Source organism: Myxocyprinus asiaticus, chromosome 17 (assembly GCF_019703515.2).
Source record: "Myxocyprinus asiaticus isolate MX2 ecotype Aquarium Trade chromosome 17, UBuf_Myxa_2, whole genome shotgun sequence".
Taxonomy (NCBI): Eukaryota; Metazoa; Chordata; class Actinopteri; order Cypriniformes; family Catostomidae; genus Myxocyprinus; species Myxocyprinus asiaticus.
In genome coordinates, this window is record NC_059360.1 from 39681001 (window position 1) to 39703321 (window position 22321).

The following is a 22321-nucleotide window of genomic DNA, read 5'->3' on the forward strand; positions in this document are numbered from 1 at the left end:
CTGTTATTGCAAAAAAATTAAATTACATATTATATTACAGATATGTTCATATTTTAATGTCAAAAAGCATGGCTTCTCCTCTTTTTTACTATTTTGTACTTTTAGACTTGCAAACTGTGAAAAAACTGAAAGGAAGATATCTGTAAAATACAATTATATATAACTATATATTGCACTTTTTGCACAATGACTGAGTAGCATTTGCCCTGATTTCAAAGTACCATACAAAATGTTCCTCAAAACACCCCTGGAACTCATTGAGCACATTTATGCCTCCCAATCAAGGCAATTAGATCAAATGAACCACCACAGACCAAAGACCAATGAACGTTTTTCTACAGTTCCTTTGATACCGTATGAACTCGTTATGCATGCAATGTCCCTGATGTGATTTCTGGCATTTGCAGTTCAAGCTTCAGTAAGGGAAAATCAAATCAATCCTCTATTGACTCTGTCAACATGTGATGGAAAGCTAATTAAAGGCCCTGAGGGGTGGCTGGTCATTTTATGGAGCATGTAGTGCGATCAGCAGCATGATCCAGTTGTGCTGTGCCTAAAAGGCTAGGGCAGGGACAAATCAGGATAACCAACTCACGTGCACTTGCTGATTGGTGGATCCCTGTTTGCCTCTCTCACCCCGAATCCCCCCCCCCCCACCCCCATATTGCACAATATTGTGAAAATGTGCTTTTAACAAGATTTGTGTTGCATAAAACATAAAAAAAGAATGAGCTAAACAAATCACTGCAGTATTGATGGATTTGGTGGGGGTGGGGTGGATAGCTGATGCAATCGAGCGCAAGGTCTTTCATTTGACATTGAGTACTGGCAAACGTAAACAACATGGCAAGCTTCGACACCAACTCAAACGGGAACAGAAAGGAAAAGGATGAAATAGAGTTGATGTATTTCACATTCTTGTCTTCGTTTCATGCCGTGTTATGGGTTGGATAAAAACATAATCTTTTTCTCCATTTTGACAGAGAAAGCATTTAGCTATGAAACTTGGCTCATTGACTAGCTCATCTAACTATATCTTATACAATAGATTAATCAAATATGATGGATATGCATGCTAACATAAGTTTGAGCCCCTTTTTGATGATGAGTCAATAGTAGTTAAGCTCAAATGAGTGGGAACGGTAAACGGTCTACTACAGAGCAATACAGTGATATTTTGTTGGGCAGAATATTGTATTGACTGCATGAGGGACATTCAGTTGGTTGGCATCACGGGCAACTTTTTATGTGTGGGGGTGTTGTTTTCAGCAATTGCTTGATAAGATCTGCCATAGGGCATTGTCCCGTCAGTTTCTGATCAATTTATATATCCTGTGAACTCGCTGCATGCAACAAATGTGGGGAACATTCACTGTAGCCGACATTATGCGGAGAGACTGGCTGTGCTTTAATGGGCGAACTCCATGGCTGTAAAATGAGGGAAGGATTTTCCTAGTTGGGGAAACATGCTTGTTTGTATAATAAAGAAAATAGTCAGCACATCCCACTAAAATGTAAGTTCACTTTCATTCCATTTAATCATCTGTGCTTTAACAAACATTAGTTTGGTTGTCATTTTGTTGGTGCCTAAGTACTGTAATTTTGTGAAAAATTGAGTAAAAGTAGTTTGTTTCCAAAGTTAGTAGCAGCATGTGCATGACTTCATGACTTCTGAATTTGCAAATTACTTCAAACGTGCTTTTTTGTTTATTGAATGCATGCACAAAACCATGCACCAATGCATAATGCGAAAAACAATGAAGAAAAAGCCAATCACCTAGGCCGAACAGTAAGATAAACTCACACTGTTTTTCTTAAACCAAGCACGGATATGTGGCGGTGAAGATGGGGGACTGGAACTTGTTGGGGAGCATTTTAGAGGAGGTTCACATTCACTCCACCATTGTGGGGAAAATCTGGCTTACCATCCTGTTCATATTTCGGATGTTGGTTCTTGGCGTGGCGGCTGAGGACGTTTGGGTGGATGAGCAGAGTGAGTTCATCTGCAACACGGACCAGCCAGGATGCACGAACGTCTGCTACGACCAGGCATTCCCAATATCGCTTATTCGCTTCTGGGTACTGCAGATAATTTTCGTGTCCTCGCCCTCTTTGGTGTACATGGGACATGCTCTGTACAGGCTGAAGTCTTTGGAAAAAGAGCGGCACAAGAGAAAAATCCAGCTGAGAGTAGAGCTGGAAGAGACTGAGCCCCTTTTGGAGGAGTACAAGAAGTTGGAGAAGGAACTGAGAAGATTAGAAGAGCAGAAGAAAATAAAGAAGGCTCCTTTGAGTGGCTCCTTACTGCGCACATATATCATTCATATCCTCACCAGATCAGTGGTGGAAGTGGCATTCATTGTGGGGCAGTATATCTTATATGGGATAGGACTGGATCCTTTGTACAAGTGCGAGAGGGTGCCTTGCCCAAACAGCGTGGACTGTTACGTGTCTAGACCGACAGAGAAGACCATCTTCATGGTTTTCATGATTGTCATCGCAGGGTTTTCTTTGTTCCTCAACCTCTTGGAAATATCTCACTTAGGGGTGAGGAAAATTAAACAGACTCTAATGGGTCTCCAACTTGAGGACGATAGTCTTTGCAAAGCAAAACACCATTCAGCTATTCAGCAACTGTGTGTGATGACAGATTTGTCGCCCCACAAAAACCCACAGTTGAAAACTTTTATCCAACAGGGGCAAATGGACCCTCCGCCAATGTTTCTTACCAGTGCTTGTGTAGGTTCGAGCAATGACGTGCCAATGCACAACAGTATTGTGGTGGCCACCCTCCCGGTGTCCTGCATAACCCAACAGCCTCGCCAAATGCGACAACCCAGCCAGGGAATGATCCATGAACTGCACTCCCAGGCTTCCATGGACCAGCTCGAGGATAGGGACAACCGAGACCATCTAGGAAGCAGTAATGGCTCGGAAAGGGACATTAGGCTTTTAAACTCGGGTCATGAGGGTCAATATGCCCAAGGGCACTGCCATCCTGAAATACCAGCCTGCCTTCGCAGTGCTTTGCACAGGTCAAGCCACATGCTGGACCTGGGGGATAATGCTGTGGATTCCTCCGAGAGTGACAACCATCCGCAAAACAGGAAGGCCAGTTTCATGGCCCGTATGCCCTCAGATAGCATGTCCGGTAGTCCGTCCTGCCCATCCACAAGGAGTTCAGAGTCCGAGCTGGGCTCCCTCAACAACCTGCCCATGAACCCACCTCCAGGAGGACGACGGATGTCTATGGCAAGTAGAGGCAAAAGACACATGGCTACTGATTTGATCATTTAGAGTCCTGGTCTCTTAATATTAATTTCTTTAAGAACAAATCAAACAAACAATTTGACATGAGTCCAACCTGCTTTTTGTATTTTTTGGAAAAGCAAAATGGATTAATTTTGCAATTATCAGCAAAACACTTTCTAAATTATTATTATTATTATTATTATTTTAGAAATTCTGGGCATTCCATAAACCTTAAAGTTTAAAGGTGCTGTAAGTGATTTTTTTTTTCATGGAAAGGTATGCAAACGTTTTTCCTACTCCCTTAAAAATATTAATGAAATAAGTGTCATCTCACCAGTCTCTGTGACAGCTCTAGACTGGACATTGATGCTTTTCACCTGTCAATCATTTTGCTCGTTCTCATAGTCAGAGTAGGGAAGTAATGGAATACATGTAACGGGATTACGTATTTAAAATACAAAATATTAGTAACTGTATTCCACTACAGTTACAATTTAAATCATTGGTAATTAGAATACAGTTACATTCAAAAAGTATTTTGATTACTGAAGAGATTACTTTGCATTTTATTGTCATTTGTTTCATTTAATATTTAGTCCTTTCAGATAGAAAACATTTATACATATAAATGATGCGATCCAAAGTGCATTTGAACTGCGGTGAAACACTTTCTTATGATGTGTTACATTCATACGAGCAGACAGAGAAGTAAGTTTGAAGTAAGTTTGGAGCAGAAGAAATAGAAATAAACCTTGTGTAAATTGTCAGCTTTATTCTAAGCTAAAATGCTATTTCTAGTCATTTTTCATGCACATGTTACCAGGCACGATCATATTTTTTTATCAAGAAAATTCACTTTGGATCTTAATTTCTTTTTTTCTAGTAAGACCTTTGATATTAGGGCAAAAATCATATTCTTGATAATAATTTTTGTATTGTTTCCTGTAAAAATATAAAAACAATACTTAAAACAAGATCAATTTGATTTATCTTGTTTTTGAAACAACACTGCATAAGATATTTAGGTTTTTCAGAGAATATATTTTTAACATGTGTATTTTGTCTTACTGTACTGGCAGAGTTTTTATAGTCAAAACAAGTGAAAAAAATCTACCAATGCTGAAGAAGTAATCCAAAGTATTTAGAATACGTTACTGACCTTGAGTAATCTAACAGAATATGTTACAAATTAAATTTTACAGCATGTATTCTGTAATCTGTAGTGGAATACATTTCAGAAGTAACCCTCCCAACCCTGCTCATAGTATTGTTGATGCAGCTAATTACTGAGTCTTACTGCTATTTTTAAGCCATGTTGTTCATAACAGTAGCCTGTTGAGGGCGCTATTTTGCTGTTGTTGTTTTAAACAACTGTAAATGCACGATGTTAGTCTCAATCAAGCTCATTTGTTATCTTTGGAGTGCGATTTTGGAAAGAGGGGGTGTGGCTAATTCAATGGCTCAGTCTCATGGAAGAAGAACAGCTAAAATCGCTTACAGCACCTTTAACTACATTACAACATATATTTTTCAGCAACAAAAGGAAATATATTTTATTTCATATTTGTATAGGATAATGTATACTGTATATACTTATATATTTGTTCAGTATTATATATAATTTATATAATTTGTTTAAATAATATTTAGAATGATATATATATTTTTATTATTTATTGCATTCTATATTCTAAAATAATATTATTCTTATTATTTTTATTCTGATAATAAAAGTGCTCTGGGAGTAGCAAGCCCGCAAGCTTCCCTATGCTTATGCCACTTTTTGTTTTTATATTTGGGAAAGCAAAATGGTTAATTTGGCAATTATCAGCAAAACATTTACTATATTCTAAAGCTATATATATATATATATATATATATATATATATATATATATATATATATATATATATATATATATTCTGGACATTCTCCCCATATGCTACATTAAAAAAAAAAAACAATTTCAGCAGAAAAATAATAGTAAACCAACAGCAGAACAAAAGCTGTAGATGTCCACCCCAAATATTGAAAGGGCTTATATTTCCAAGTAGCTTTGGTGCGTAAGCTCAAAAAATCATAATACAGTCCAAAAGATAGAGTAAGCTCGCACACAATGTGTAGATAAAGCCTTACAAGTTTTTAGTTTATTGAGAGGCCAAAAAGTGCAAAAGTGAAAAAAGTGCTCACTATAATGTGGTTAGTTCTTGGTGGGGTGCGTGGTGAGTTGAGCGTGGTTGCAGCGGTGGATGGCATGAAGCCTCCACACGCGCTATGTCTCTGCAGCAACGCGCTCAACAAGCCACGTGATAAGATGGGCGGGTTGACATCTCAGACGCGACTGACGCGAATCACTACGCGACCACTAGGACTTAAAAGCACATTGGGAATTGGGCAATTGGGAAAAAAAACAAAACAAAAAAAACATAGCACACCTGAATCCACTTATAAAGAGGGAGTATTTACCGTATTTACCCTAATATAATTGACTTTAAAATATAAAAATGTTTGCTTTTGAAGAAAGACGTTTTGTCTTTGCACTGAGCACTTTTGCACTTTTTGGCCTCTCAATAAACTAAAAAATAGTAAGACTTTTTCTACACATTATGTGCGAGCTTCCCCTCTCTTTTGGACCACAGCTAAAAAATAATGAAAAATAAATTTTTTGATTCTATATTCTGTAATTATATAAATGTATTATATATATTTTGTTTAAATTATATAATAGCATATATAAAATTTAGAATTATATATATATATATATATATATATATATATATATATAATATAGATTGCATAAATTCTACAGCAATATTGTTTTATTCTAAGAATAAAAGTATTATGGGAGTACAAATGTGTTTTCTGAATGGAAACATTTGCCTTTTTACAGAGTGTGTTCTTGGATATCTCTTCCATCATGAAAAAGTGAAAGGGATAAGGACAGGAAGGACAACAGGAATGTAACAGGCCGTTCATGAGCAGAAATGAATGGAGATATCAGCGACAAAGAATATAACTCTGATCTGCTCTGTTTGGAAAGCACTGGTTTTAACGCAGCTTTATTATGGAATTATTAGTGCTGTTTTACACTGTTTATTTTTTATTATAAGCACCTTAATTTACCAGTAAAGCATGATGTACAGCTTTTCCATTACTAATTATGGAAGCCAAAGGATATATATTTATAAGAGCTTCAGACCTACAGACAGCTGGCAAAAAATATATATTTTTTAAAATAATTTAGCTTACATCCATAAAATGTGATGCAAGCTGAAGGGTTTGTACATCGGATTATGAAGAAAATACATTTGTCTTGTTTTCAAGTGTGTTTGTGCTTGAATTCTGGACAATACACTTTATAATCCTCAGAGCACATGATGCAAAACACATTAAATATGCATAAAACATGCTTGGCAATTTATTTAATACCCTAGTAGACAAATTCAATGTGTACTCAAGAATTTTACAAATACAGTTTGATAAGATTATGAACATTGTCACAACTTTTAAAGATTTGATAACAAATAAGAAAGAGGAAAACAATCATTTTCAAAGAATCCCACAAATAACTATAAAAGAAACATAATATGTACAATACATACAAAATCTACATAAATTAAATGATTGTAAAACGTATTTTAAAAGGTTGAAAACCAGTTCTGCAGACCTTGTCCGAGATGAGAGGTATATTGATTTTACAGGTAGATCTGTGAATTTCCAAACTCTCCCTTCAGTATGTACACTCAGTAATGATAAATTATCATATCCGCCCTTACTTCATATCACAATTGTGGTGCATCATTTAACAAAGGCATGACAAAAAGCGTGATCAAATTCCATACTTAAAAATCATGAAAGAAAAAAAAAAAAAAAAAAAAAAACAAAACTAAAACAAGTTAACAAATTCTTACATTTTCTACACTGTAAAAAAATCTGGTTTAAAAAAAAAAAAAAGAAAAAATCTTGCAGCTGTGGTTGCCAGAATAATTATGTAAAAAATACAGTAAAAATGTAAACAACTTTACAGAACAACCTGTAAATTTTACAGTTTAAAACTATTGCTTTTACGGTATATTTTACGGTGCAGTACCATCGTTTATATTATTAAATTATAAATTAATACTTTAACCCTTTGAAACTGTAAAAATCTGCTTTTCACTTTATAATGTATTGTTAATCACCGTAGTATTTACAGAAGGGCACATGATGACATGAAGTTCATCAATAGTGGCTCTTCTAAAAGTTCTAAATGTGAGCTGCCAAAATGTAAAAAGTCAGTATGATTTAACAGTTTAATTTAACAAGTGCATTTGGAGAGTTTTATATAAACAGAAATCCCTGATCAACCATTTTAACAGTCTGGAAAACTAAGCTTCAAAAAACCTCAGAAAATTGCTATAGTATCTAATGGTGCTTCATTACAAAATATTTGAGAGGACAATAATAAATGCTGCTAAACATCAATCGAGATCGGAGTGCTTTATGATTTATGATCTAATACAATCATTAAAAATTCCAAGGAGATCAGATGTTTAGTTAGGTTATATGTCTTCTCTTTTCTGACAGACACAGTTTCTGCCAGAAGATAAAGATTAAGAATTAATAAAGGAATAGTTCACCCAAAAATTTAAATTCTCTCATTTACTCACCCTCATGCCATCCCAGATGTATATTACTTTTTAGAATATTTTTAGAAGAATATTTCAGCTCTGTAGGTCCATACAATGCAAGTGATTAGGTACCAAAATGTTGAAGCTCTAAAAGGACATGAAGACAGCATAAAAGTAATTCATTAGACTTCAGTGGTTTAATCCATGTCTTTAGAAGAAATATGATAGGTGTGGGTGAGAAACTGATCAATATTTGAGTCCTTTTTTACTATAAATCTCAACTTTCACATTATTCTTCTTTTGTTTTTGGCAATTTGCATTCTTCATGCATATCACCACCTACTGGGCAGGGAGGAGAATTTATAGCTGGCGGATGGCAGCGGCGAGGACTCCAGGAGAACGCATCCCTCCTCCTTCCCGGGTTTCGGCACCAATGTAACAAAAATCTTTAACTCTCTGAAGGAGGCAGGAGCTGGGCAAACTTCCAACGTAAGACACTTTATTGTCAGCACTTTTCACTGTAACAAAACATTCAACACTACTGCTTTTCAGCAGCATGAACACACATTAATGGGGTACTTTTCAGCTCCACACAGACACACACAGCTTCCTTGTGTCTCTCTCTCTCTGGACTGCAGCTCTGGTTGAGGCTTTATCCCTCGCCCACCAACACCGCAATCACCAACAGCTGGGTGAGATAATTAGCTCCAGGTGTCCATCCCGGTCTCGCTCCGCACCATCATCGCTCGGCCCTGCCCCGCTCGCCACATACCCCCATCGCCCGACTCAGGTCGGGGAGCTCTCCGGCCTGTGCCTTACTCCCCCCATTTCTGGAGAGGAGCCGCTGCCCTTTTGGCCGACCAAATGCCGGATGGTTTTCCGTGCCTTCGGGAAACAGGAACATCGCTAGGGGAAGTAGAGGGGGAGGGAGGAGCGAGAGAAGGAGAGAGCAAGAGACAGAGATAGAGAGTGAGAGAGAGAGAGAGAAGAAAAAAACTATTTGTCGGCTCTCGAACACGCCGCCCACCTCAGCCAGCTGGACCACCTCTGTCAGCGACGCCGGGCGATGGCACTAGACTCGCTCAGCCATCCCTTCAGTAGCCGGCTGACGATCTGCTCCAGTACCACCAGATCGTGTATCCTCTGCGTCGTGTTCTTGAGCCAGCAGTGAGGTCTCCAGGACAATGTGGTGTTCCTCCAACAATGTGGTGTTCCAGGCCATGCCCTCCTCCTCGTCACACTCCTCCACCGCCCGATTCAGGCCAGGGAAACCTCTGGCGTGACATACTCCCCTCCCTTCCTGGAGGGGAGGTGTTGCCCTTCTGGCCATCCTTCTGCCGGCAGGTCTTTCCTGCCTCTCTGGAGCCCTGGGAGAGACGAGGGGAGGGAGAGGGGAGAGAGAGAAAAACTTGCTTGCCGGTCCCAGGACACGCCGTCGCCTGGTCCTCAGCCACTCCTCCGAACCCTGGTGGACGGAACAGCTCTTCCCCTTCCTAGCGGACGGCAGCAGTTCCTCCGACTCCCGGCAGCGACTCCTCCATCCCCTGGTGGATGGTAGCAGTGAGGACTCCACGACAGCGCATCCCTCCACCTTCCCGGGTTTCGGCACCAATGTAACCGGTAAAGTATGGGCAAGGAGGAGGTGAGAACCGCCTGAGCAGTTAACATAAACTATAATTACATAAATGAACTAAAAACAACATAAAACACACAGACGCACACACACACACACACACACACACAGAGCGGCCGTCTTTATCTCCCTCCCAGCTGATTACGACAATTCAGCGCCGGCATGTGTTGTCACAGCCTGGCCACGCCCTCCTCATCACAATCTGGGATGGCATGTGGGTGAGTAAACGATGAGAGAATTTTCATTTTTGGGTGAACTTTCCCTTTAAGTATTATTAAGAATGCAATTAAAAAAAACTTAAAATTCAGAAGAACATCTATTTGCTTTCATATGCAAGTGTCTCAATCAAACTTTTTTCTCTTCGTGTACATAACAAATGCTTGAATGCAAAATATAAAATGATGCAGCACAGGTACAAAACAGTTTGAAACACATAAAAATCACATTTACGTACATTGCTTGATTTGAAGTTGCCAATAAACAATAAAAATAAGTGCAATTCCTGAGATCTGAGAACTAGGTACCATACATATGGATGGAAGGTGCATGATTTTAGAAATAGACTAAAACATTTGCATTCTATACAGCATGTTTTAGAACACATCCATACATCAGCAATTTATAATACATCATAAACCTGACAACAGACAGCCCCCTAAAGTAGCAACAAACAAAACTTAACACTGATGAAATTTTTAAAAAAAATTTATTTACATTTAAAATCAACTTTTGAACCAATATTTCATCTAAAAAATAACTGCTCATGCTAATGTTGATCCAAACATGACTTTCAGTCTTCCGTGGATCACAAAAGGAGATGCAGAATGTCAGCCTTTTTCTTTACAAAAAAAGTGAATGGTGACTGAGGCTAGGAAAGAAAATTGTATGTTTAGAACAACATGAGGGTAAGTAAATGATGACAGAATATTCATTACGGGTGAACAATCCCATAAAAAAATACAAATCCAGGTTGCTGTATTCAATTCCTCTTGGGTTGCTCTTCTGTCGTGCATTTCTCAGTCATTTCCTGGCAGATATCAATAGTCACGCTCGAGCTGGCTGTCTGGAGCAAGGGATCTGACCTCAAAGAGGTGACACTATCCTGGGGTAGCATAGCCTCTCTGGTCACTCTTAGATATGGGCATGGCAACTCAGCCGTGGCCTGGCAGTCAGAGAAGGTTTGGGACGACATCATGCTGCCATGTGAGGTGAGAGTGACGTCTATACTGGTGGGACTGGGAGAGATTCTAAGGTCTGTACTGGTTGAACTGGATGAAACAGGGTCTAGATGTAGATGATACTGAGATTGAGTCTGGCCTGGACTCCGCTGTTCCTCCCTACAGACCTCCTGTGACAAAATCGAGAAGTTTTCCCAGAGCTCTCCCATACAGGCCTTCAACTGATTCCGTTCGGTTAGGAGCTTCTGTCGCTCACAAACCTATTTCAACAGAAAACACACACACAAATAACGAATGAGACAAAAACAAAACCATATAAGGAACATTTTCTGTCCTCTGGGATGATAAAAAAAAAGAAGGAAAAAAAAGCATTTTTTATTCTATTTTTAAAGGGTAGAATGTAAGAGCTCTATAATGTATTACTGAGTAATAACTTTTTCTAATTTCTATAAGGGGCCGTTCAAACCGAAAAAAAGAAGCTAGAAGCAGTGCAACAAATAGAACAGAACGCAAGTGTATCAAGACATTTTTAAAAGTTATTTTTAACTTGATAAACCTTCTACAAAACGTGGCACTCCTGTACAAATGTTACATTTAACAGAATTTCTCTATTTTGGGCTTGTCCCCCTCTTCCTCTATATTAAATGTAGCCTATAAAACATATTAAAAACAAGAAATTCTACTTCAAACTTTTTGTTAACAGCTTAACGAATAACACATTTTAATAAACTCCACTTGAAGGTTGATCAAGGCCAAGATCAGATCAAGATTCCAGAACGTGATGAAAAGCACTTCAAAGAAGTTTAATTTTAGTCAAAAGTAGTCAAAAGAGACCCTAGTAGAAGAATCACCTATGTAATGGCACTTTTTACATTTAGCAGACTCTGCAGTCAAGCCTACCAGTTTGTGAATCTCACACTCAAGGTTTTGGATGCAGTCCAGCTTTCTTTTCCGGCAGCGCTGAGCTGCGATTCGGTTTTTACTGCGCCGTCGCATGTCATGGATGAAGTCTAGCTGATCAGAGGTTAGTTTATGCATCTTTATCATCAGCTGAAAGTCATTCCGTGGAAGCTTTATGATATGATCGACTGAGAAAGGCAGTTTCACCTGCAAATACACAGCACATTTTAACATACATTAAATTTTTACAAGTTACATAAAATCTATTGCAATATATGCAAATAATAATAATATAAATAAATAAATAAGTAATGCACATTCATCGTCTTTGGATAAATGATCAAACAAAGTGAAAAAAAAAAAAAATCTATTTGGCAAATCACTGAAAATAATGCAGTGGTTTACCACTAGATGACACTGCCCTGTTCATAGTGCTTACAGTAAAAACCTTGCCTGCCAATCCTAATGATAAAACTCTTCTGATGAATCAGTTATGTTAATAAATTGATGTAAGTCTGAGCTGTGGCAGAGTGGTTAGTATATGTGCTTTATACATGTTGCAGCTGCAGAATCCCAACTCCACACACTAAATTCCTGTCTCTCCATTTTATAAAATGCATAATTTTATCTAAAAAATATTTAAAGACTAAAAATATGATCAGAATATCTTTAGTTACACACAAGTTAAATGATCAGTTAAAAATGTTTTTTTACAAGGCGTTTTTTTTTTTTTTATAAATAAATTGAATAAACAAACACAACATTGCTTATTGAATTTTAATTGTTCAAATATTATGAAAAAGTGTATATCTGCTTTTTCTTTGTAGTGTATATTTGCATATTTTCAGATTCCATATGACAGGTACTGTATATGATATTAAAATCAGACACACACAGATGTTACAACATCATTAATTCAAATTTTCATTCAGATGCATTCAGTTTACTATAAGCCATGGAATCAAAAAATCTAAATCCATGCTCTCACAACAGTTTCTGCACTTTTACACATGATAAGAAATGCTATACTGTCAGGATTTTGGTGATTTACACTTATAATTAGCTTTTGCAAAAAGTTTCAGTTTATATTGTCAACAGATTGTTCAGCAAATCACAGTACAGCTTAGAAAAAATAATGCAAATTAAGTGCACAAAATGTGCACAAGGCAAATTACATTTCAATTACATTTTCTGCAAATAATTCAGTGCAATGATAGCAATGGAACTTGACTTAAAGCCATGCCGAGTTAGTCCATCATATAGTGATCACGGTGACGAATACTCCCTCTCTCTGCTGTGAACTGTGTCACCGCTCAATCTGTGTAAAATGGATGTCTATTTTTAACCACTCTACAACAGTGAGCTCTGTAATAAGTCTAGAATGACAGATTAGGCTTCCAGCGGCAAATGCCCATTTTCTCCTCTCTGCAGTCAGGTGTTTCTGGGAGAAGGCGCTCATACTGTGAAGTAGGGCTCATCTGTTAGCCAGTGAGGTGAAGCAGCTCATCATCAGATGGGAGCCTGGGGGCCGCTGCCCCATTTCTCTGTCTGGGGACCTGCAGCTGGAAGCTTTCGACTCTGGCACAGTGAAGGGCTGAATAAAGATGACTGCTGAAAGTGTTTCAGCTAAGAATTCTACACTACAATGGAATTCTGAATTTTATATTTAGTTTTAACCTAATTGTTTTTAGTTTTAACCCAAACCAAAATCACCACAAATTACTATGGTATTATCATGTTTTTTTTGGACATGGTACCATGTTAATACCATGGAATTTTATGAAGAACCTTGAATACATGAGTATGGTAACAGAGACAGTATAAGGCATCGCCTTTTTGAGGCATCATATTCTTTTTTTGTACTCTAGAAAGTACAGTTGAAGTCAGAAGTTTACATGCATTTAGGTTGAAGTCATTAAAACTCATTTTTTGACCACTGCAATGATTTCATATTAAAGGTGCAATATGCAACAATCTTCATGTAATATTCACCTTTTTTTTTTTTTGCCAATGTGTGAACCGCTTGTAATGCAACTTAAAAAATGAGCCCTTCCCGGACTTCCTAGCTTGCCTATTAAAGCCTGTAGACTGATTTTCAAGCGAAGGGAGCAGGTCTCTTTTGCTGGAAAAATCCAAAGTATGTGACGTTTATGTGCGCTCCCGAGAGCCTTGCCTCAGTGCTTCTCTTCCGCTATTCAACAGCGACAACAAAATGCAACACTAGGTAACGTTATCTTAGAGATGGAATCCAGCCAACATCTGGCTCCCAGCACAACACCGACTCCTACACAAACTCAGAGTAAGCCAAAAAAACCAAAAACCTTTTATCTACTGAATGGCTGGGACTACTGAAAGTGGGAACATGATCGTCGTTGAGCGAAAACTAGAGTGAACATCGGCAGGGCATTTGATTCCTGGAGGGACCTTCGTTCGGTTTTGGGGATCAAAACCGACCCTGAATTGGCGTTCTTCTTATTGGACAGGTAAGCTTACATAACTGCAAAGCATGTGAAATATAGTGCCATAAGGATTGATCTGTGTAATTTTAGCTAAACTACAATACATGAAATGAATGCTAGACAATGTTCAAGATAATGCAAAAAAGACCCATTCATTAGTGTAACGTAACTTGGTTATACAGAAAATATATACATTCTATTATTATAAAACAACAGCGCATCGATATATCAAAATGACAGTTGTGATGGAATCACATCAATACTGAATTGCGTCAACGTATTTATAATGTACAGTCTATTTTATAAACAGCTACTGTCATCATCCACCAAATTTAGCTAACAGCTATTAATAAAGATAGCTAGCTAATGCCGACATAGGCTATTGTATAAATGCAGTCAATGTACCATGCAAAGAAAAGTGATTACTTCAAACTACAGTCTCGCATAGTCAGACCTATATCCACACTTTGTTTTAGCCCTGTTCCAGCACTGGAGAGTCAAATATAATATACAGTCTCAAAGTTTGTAGTAAAACAATCATAACTGTGTAATTTTAATTATGCTACCTCATCTGTCAGCATGATGCCAGTGAATCACGTTGTCTCTTCGTACGTTCTGTCATTGTTTTGGCCGATGCTCGCGTCCCTGTGGAGTGTGTGCACGAGCGCAAGCACGAGCAACAGGTAGCTGGCTGCAGTTCACTTAACGGCCACATGTGTCATTAATAACAAGGGTTTCTGAATCTTACATACTGCATCTTTAGTCGTTTAGGACATCTACTTTGTAAAATAAATCATTCTCTCTACTATTATTCTGACATTTCACAATATTAAAATAAAGTAGTGATCCTAATTGACCTAAGACAGGGAATGTTTTCTACGATTAAATGTCAGGAATTGTGAAAAACTGAGTTTAAATGTATTTGGCTAAGGTGTATGTAAACTTCTGACTTCAACTGTACATGTCCATGAGCCACGAAAGGCTGAGCATTAGTGATTTTTCCATGGTTAAGGAGTGTTCTTAGGCACATATCGAAGTAGAGTATAAAACAGCTGCAACCACATCATGAGAAAAAAAGAACACCATTGTTCAATAAAAAAAAGTTAATTTTTAATAATAATCAAAATAAACAATCCTTACGCCAAGAAATATATACACCGATCAGCCACGACATTAAAACCACCTGCCAAATATTGTGTAGGTCCCCCTCGTGCCGCCAAAACAGCACCAACCCGCATCTCAGAATACTATTCTGAGATATTCTTCTCACCACAATTGTACAGAGTGGGTATCTGAGATAAATTATCTGTGATGACATAGGTGATTCTCTTTTTACTACTTTTGACTAAAATTAAACTTGTTTCATCACGTTCTGTAATCTTGATCTGAGTGGTTACAGCAGACTTTGTCAGTTCGAACCAGTCTGGCCATTCTCTGTTGACCTCTCTCATCAACAAGGCATTTTCGTCCACAGAACTGCCACTCACTGGATATTTTTTGGTTCCATTCTGTGTTAATTCTAGAGACTGTTGTGCGTGAAAATCCCAGGAGATCAGCAGTTACAGAAATACTCAAACCAGTCCGTCTGGCACCAACAATCATCCATGCGATTATCTAATCAGCCAATCGTGTAGCAGCAGTGCATAAAATCATGCAGAAATGGACCAGGAGCTTCAGTTAATGTTCATATCAACCATCAGAATGGGGAAAAATGTGATCTCAGTGATTTGGACCGTGGCACGATTGTTGGTGCCAGACGGTCTTGTTTGAGTATTTCTGTAACTGCTGATCTCCTGGGATTTTCACACACAACAGTCTCTAGAATTTACTCAGAATGGTGCCAAAAACAAAAAACAAACAACAACCAGTGAGCAGCAGTTCTGTGGACAGAAATGCCTTGTTGATGAGAGAGGTCAACAGAGAATGGCCAGACTGGTTCGAACTGACAAAGTCAATGGTAACTCAGATACCCGCTCTGTACAATTGTGGTTAGAAGAATAGCATCTCAGAATGCTATTCTGAGATGTGGGTTGGCGCTGTTTTGGCGGCATGACCTACAAAATATTAGGCAGGTGGTTTTAATGCTGTGGCTGATTGGTGTAGTTAGCCTAACTGTATGCTTTTCATGGTTTCCAAGAAAAGGAGCACTTTGCCGCATTATTATAGAATTCAACTGATGTGCGGTCCCAAGTGTGCATCGGCTATATTACAATGTCTTGGAATGTTCATACAATCATATTGTAGAACTTGAAGTTATCTGTTTCACAATGCTGCTTTGAAAATACTTGGCTTTTTATGCACTTGTCTCCAAAACTCTTTCTGAAAATCCCCAGAAAATGCTATTTCTGTTTATTTCATGTACTGACACAACAACAAGAAAAATAGTACCTCTCAACTGGGTCATCAGAAAATCAAACGACTAAATGAGACAGCAAATTATCATACACAGATTTTTAAAATGGCAATGTGTACAGTCTTGCCAGGAGGAGGTACAATTATGTCAATAAGACCTAAGGAACAAGAACAGCTCAATGCTTATTGCCATGGCAACCCTACAGTGTTTGCCAAGTTCCTGCAGCTTGATTCTCAATATATGAAGCTCGGGTATCAAATAATGTGAGAATGTTTTTTTTTTTTAAAGATGAACAGGATTAAAAAAAAATCATGGCCCACAAAATTTATTCATGGGCATTTTGCTGTTTAATTAGGGTGGCCAGACATCCTGTTTTTCCCGGGACAGTCCTGTATTTAAGCACTTTTTCTAGTGTCCCGACTTATTCTGAAAAAAAAAAAAAACGTGTTTTGTCCCGTATTTCCCCTCTTCTAAAATTTCTCTATCGCCTATGCAGCTTTCTCAGTCACGTAAGTATTCTAATCAAAGGTAGCCAAAGATACGGCTTGTAAAACCAATAAAATCACACCATGTTATTTGAAGTACATGATTGGATTAAACTATCCAGTCACAATCCCCTATCAATAGACGTCCAGGTAGTGAACTGATTGAAGAGTCAGTTTGAAAGAGCACACAGATGAAATTGCGGCTGGAAAAATGTCAAGGAAGCGTGCATGTACATTTAATGAAGATCTTCAAAAAGAGTTTAAATTTCACAGACAGTCACAGACAGAGCCTAGTAAAGTGAGGTGTGAGATTTGTGGAGCTTGCTTTTCCATCGCCTATGGAGGCTGCACCAACATCAGACAGCATGTTCATACAAAAAAGCATGTGGATGCTGCTAAAATTAAGTGTGCCACACCAAATGTTAGCGATTTTTTTTTGTGAAGCAAAGTTCCAAATCTGACAAGGTGCACGCAAGTGAAGGACTTTTTGCTTATCATTCTGTTGTGCATGCCATAGCTTTGCACATTCATGACCTGAGAAAAGTCTTGCAGGCCAGGCTGAAGGAATCATTCATACCCTCTGACATTAAAAAGCAGTTGGATGCCCTGGTTGAAGCTGGTGACATGCAAGCAGATGATTTCTTTTGTGCAGTCAAAAACTTTTATTCAGCATTAGGACTGGGCGATATATAGAATATTAACGATATAATCGAGATAATTTTGCTGACGATGTAAAATTGACCAATATTGTGAATATCGCGATGACTTTAATGTGCTTTCATTTGGCCATTAAGTTTCATAAAGAGCACATTAGTAGACTAATTTCATGATCCTTCAGGGCTGCACAATTAAACAAAATAACATCAAAATGGAAAGTTGGTCAAAAGTGATTATTAATCCACAAAAGGCTGTGATTTAAAGACAGATAAACATGGTCTGTGTGTGATTCAAAACAAACCAGTGACGCGCTGATCTGCGTGAATGCGTATGGCAGCGCTCTCAGATCAGTTCACGTGCATTGTGAAATCAAAGTAATGCAGGTTCAAGCAATCGCGCAATTCCAAACATTAGTAACAGTTACAAGTTATTATACAAATCTACAAACGTGGCACAGAAAACAACAAAGGAGGAAATTACAGTGTTTCAGGAAATACAGAACATTGAAAACTAACGCAAATCTAATAATCAGAATAATAATAATAATTCAGCATTATATTATAATAATCAACCTGACGTGTACCAGGGTATTAATTTAGTATTATGCAATTGTCACGGCTCCAGTGAGTTTGTCAGTTTCTTCTATTTCTCTTCCTCATGTTTCACAGGCGCTGCCGGCATGCATGATCAGTGTTTCCATGGGAACACTGATTGTTCCCAGGGGAATGCTGATCATGCCACTAAATAGCGTGCTAGCAACACCTGGTTCTCTGCTGATTCACTCCCTACTTAATCCCTTCATGTTGTCATTATCTTTGCTAGATTGTTGTTTGGTGTGAAGTAACTTACCTCACCCTCTCTGCCTAGTTGGTCCTGTCTCGTGTATCTGTTTGGTTGCCCGTCTCTGCCCACGTGTTGGGAGTGTGGTTGCCTTCCAGTTTGCTCTACGCTTGTTCTCTGCACTTATGAATCTTCAACGGAGGATTCCCCATCTCTGCCTGCGTGTCGGGAGAGTGATTGCCTTCCAGTCTGCTGTGCACTTGTTCCCTACCCCTCACTGTGCTTCAACAGAGGATTCCTCACGAATCTGCTCCTGACTACCATGACGCAAATACTCGCCTATGAACACACTATTCACGGATTTGCCCATTGCGCGGCCATGGCACGCATCCACAAAGTTCTCCCCCACTACTGCAGCTGGTGCTGGGATCTTCACTCTTCGCCAGCACAATTGAAGTAGATATTTATTGTTAATAAATCCTTTGAACTGTTCTTCTGCTCTTGGGTCTCTTTGTCTTCCTCTCACTGTCCTGACAGCAATGCTCAACTGGGGTTTCAAAAATAAGTCAGTGAAGTAGCTTTGCACAGTAAATATATCTGAAGTTAAATAATGCTTTTTATTAAGCTACTATGTATCATTGTGTATGAAATATAAATACAGTGCAAAAAAGTGTATATCAGTGAAAATGATTGAATTTCATTCTCCCTTGTGTTTAGTTAACAAAAAATTAATTATTAGATTATTATTTAATGTCTTCAAAATATTTAATCTACTTGGCTACAATGGCTGTTTGGATGAAATGATGGTTCCTCTGATAAAAACAATCAAACACTTTTGAGCCATTTTAGAGCAAATACATAATTATCGAGATATATATATATATATATCGAATATCGTCAATAGGCTGAAAAATATTGAGATATATTTTTAAGACATATCGCCCAGCCCTATTCAGCATCGGTGGATTACCTCCAAATTTGGAACCGCTCATTGGAGAACAGAAAAACTTGAGTGGGCCTACTGAGAGACATCCCAGAGTGGAAAGACATTCAGAGCAGCCTCGAATACTTCTAATCCCCGTTCTCAGTTTGATTGAAGAAACCACGCTCTTTGATGAGTGGGCTTGTGTGAAAAACATTGTCACTCGTCGCATTACTGAGTGGAACGTGAACAAGACGGCCGTGTCTGAGAGATTTTACGATAAACTCTTGAAAGACAAGCGCACATTGAGAAAAATTGCTGCCAGCGAAAAGTACAAGGTGAAAATAGTTACAGATGCGGATGCACCCTGTAATTCGCATTGATCTGCGCCTAGGTAAGGATACATCAATTTCATTTTTGCTGGGAGGGGGCTGTCCCGTTTTCCACAAGCAGGAATCTGGTCACCCTCTGTTTAATGAGATAGCACAGTTGGACTGGGAAAATTGTCCCATGCCCTGTGATTTATGGAGGGGCACAAAGGTCCTTTATAAGTGCTTTTTTCCACCTTTGGGGTTAACTGTTCCGAGCACGGTGAATAACTGTTCCAATAGCATTTCCACTTGAGCACGGTTTGGTACAGTATGATTACAAATCGCTCCCGGCTGAGATTTCTCAGAATCCTTAGCTAATTGACTCTGGTGGAACACCTTTAGTATGTGCAGACTCATGATTGGTCACTTGCTCAGTCCATTCTAATCCTGATTTTGCAGCACAACAGTGGAAAATGTAACTGTAACCGTGTCAACAAGCCCAGATCAGTATGGAAAGGCATGGTTTTGCAAGGAGAATCGTTTAACCCAATGATGGAAAAGCTGCTTATTTTATAGCCTAGCCATTAGTCACAAAACATATTTGTCCCAGGGCCCTTGAATTTAAGGCCCTGGTGGTTAGCGACAGTAAAGTTGAGGTAGATTGAGATCAGGAATGGGATTTAAATCTGCACCCTAATGACAGCACCATGACTCGAAATCTCACAAACATGTGCACTAACCACTGCACCACGGCTTCGATAAAAGTTTTAATTTCAACTCTAATGTCATCAATGTTTAGCTGAACATTTTTTCAAGGGTGGAACAAACTGTAAACCAACCTCTTGCCTGCACTCTTTGGTGGGACATGATTCACTATCTCCATCTGAGAAGGATCCAGACTCATCACTGGAATTAGTGTCGTACGACTTCTCGTACTTAATCTTCGGTGGCCCCGACAAGCTGTGCTCCCGTTGTTCGAGAGCAAGGCATCGTGCCATGGTTGAACAAGGAGTGGTAGAGAGTTCAAACTGGGGAAGGCTAGATGGAGAACCACCGCTGCCATCCTCAGCATAAGAGTAGGAAGAGCAAGAACTAGAGGTTCTGATGTGTCTCTCAGTGCGAGCGGAATGGGGACACATTTTAATGGGCACTGGACAGCTGCTCTTTGGGCAATGGTGGTAGGACAGTGGAGGCTCTTGAGAGACAGAAGTAGGGGATAGTGTTTGGGAGCAGGTGAATGACTTGCTGGAACCTGTCCATAGGTCTTCCCGAATCTCCTGCCCCAGACAGAACTCACCAGGGTAGGAATGATCTGGTGCCGTCAGATGACTGGGGGCCCGAGAGGAAAAGATTACACTCCTTCGGTCGCTCTCCTGCTCAACTTGTGTTGAACAGATCCTTTCAAAGAACATGGACTTGAAGGACACTCCATCTATTAATTTCTGAACCTTCTTTGAGGAAGTCACACCAAGTCCCCCAACAAAAGCCTGATAGTTATTTTGAAAGTCACCCTGAGCAACTTGTCTGTTTTGAATGTGAGAGGTTCTGTTGGCAAGTTGCACATCAGAGGTAAGACACTGATCCAGAGTTGTTACTTCCTTTTTAACAAGGGAGCGCAGGCACACTGGTAAACGTTTATTTGGAGGCAGTTCAATGGGTGTTGAACTTAGCTGCCGGCCATCTAACTCCATTTCCATGGCCATTTCCATTTCAGTCCCTTGACCCCTGACCAGACCATCCATTTCCACCTCAGACAGGTCCAGTGGTAGACATTCCTCCCCACCGACTGGTTCCGTTTTCACCTTGGAGAGATCCAGGCCCCGGGCATCACCACTGGTGACTTGCATCGAGCCGTGTAAGCTTAAGATACTGCTATTTGGCGAGGTGGTTACATTATGCTTGGCATAAACATGATGGCACTTTCTATATTTGGGATAACGAGGAAAGTCAAAGGAAGGAGCTTGGTCTGATTCATGCAGGTTGTTGGGGACATGGAATTGCTCTGTGTCCTTGGAAGAGCTGAGTTCACAAGAGTGCAGCCCTGATACAAACAGTGGTGGTTTGGAATCATTTGGTCGCCTGTTTGCAGCATTTGTTCCATGATGGTTCTGACCCAGTGTATGAGGTGATGAGGGGTTCTTGCTGATGTGCATGCTGTCAACCTCACTTTTCATCTGGGCCTGTAGAAAGCGGAAGCAGGAGTCTTCCAGGTTATGCACGCCTAGGAATTCTGCACAGCACATAACTTCCTGGATGTTGTCCCTGTTGAGTAACAGTTTGGCTGTGTAGGCAAACTGCAACAGTGGGGCAAAGCCTCTCTCTGTGATCTATAGAAATAAAACAAAACAAAAGCTAAAATTTCATAAATATTAGTTGTATTTGAATCAAATTAAAGGGGCCATGCTCTCTATAGTAGCATTTTTTCCACAAAGTCCACTTATATTTTTAGTCAACGTTTATTGCACTGAAACAGTTTTACATTTCCTACACTCTCTATGACCCTCAGAATTAAACAGGGTGTTTTGCTACTGTACAGACAGCTTTATGTAAATGACCTCTGTTATGATCAGGTAACTCTTTGCAAGTGAAAACTATTGGTGTAGATCACATTGTTCATATGGTTAGACTGAAGTAAGTTGCTGAATACTAAACAGCCATTGAGAAAACATGGGCAGTCATAGGTTAACACCATCTTAGTGGTAAGATCAACATCATGACGTTCTCTGAAGGACTCAGTTTTGAAGTGTAGTTGACAAATGACCATCGACAACTGTAGTAGTT

General features: G+C 39.1%; 2 protein-coding genes across 2 annotated transcripts in view; one reads left to right on the forward strand and one right to left on the reverse strand.

Moving 5' to 3' along the window:
- The first annotated feature begins 1331 nt into the window (after positions 1-1331).
- Positions 1332-6599, forward strand: LOC127455435 (gap junction Cx32.2 protein-like). Its single transcript, XM_051723349.1, has 3 exons — positions 1332-1514; positions 1825-3252; positions 6143-6599. Exons 2-3 carry the CDS (start codon positions 1846-1848, stop codon positions 6179-6181), a joined length of 1446 nt encoding a protein of 481 aa, XP_051579309.1. The 5' UTR covers positions 1332-1514; positions 1825-1845; the 3' UTR covers positions 6182-6599.
- A 47-nt stretch (positions 6600-6646) lies between these two features.
- Positions 6647-22321, reverse strand: part of LOC127455429 (transcription regulator protein BACH2-like) — a 42868-nt gene continuing 27193 nt past the window's right edge. The window contains exons 3-5 of the mRNA XM_051723335.1: positions 20380-21867; positions 11574-11780; positions 6647-10933 (exon numbers count right to left, since the gene is read on the reverse strand). Coding sequence (XP_051579295.1) covers positions 10475-10933; positions 11574-11780; positions 20380-21867 — 2154 coding nt within the window. The 3' untranslated portion in view covers positions 6647-10474. The remainder of the gene's footprint in view (positions 10934-11573; positions 11781-20379; positions 21868-22321) is intronic.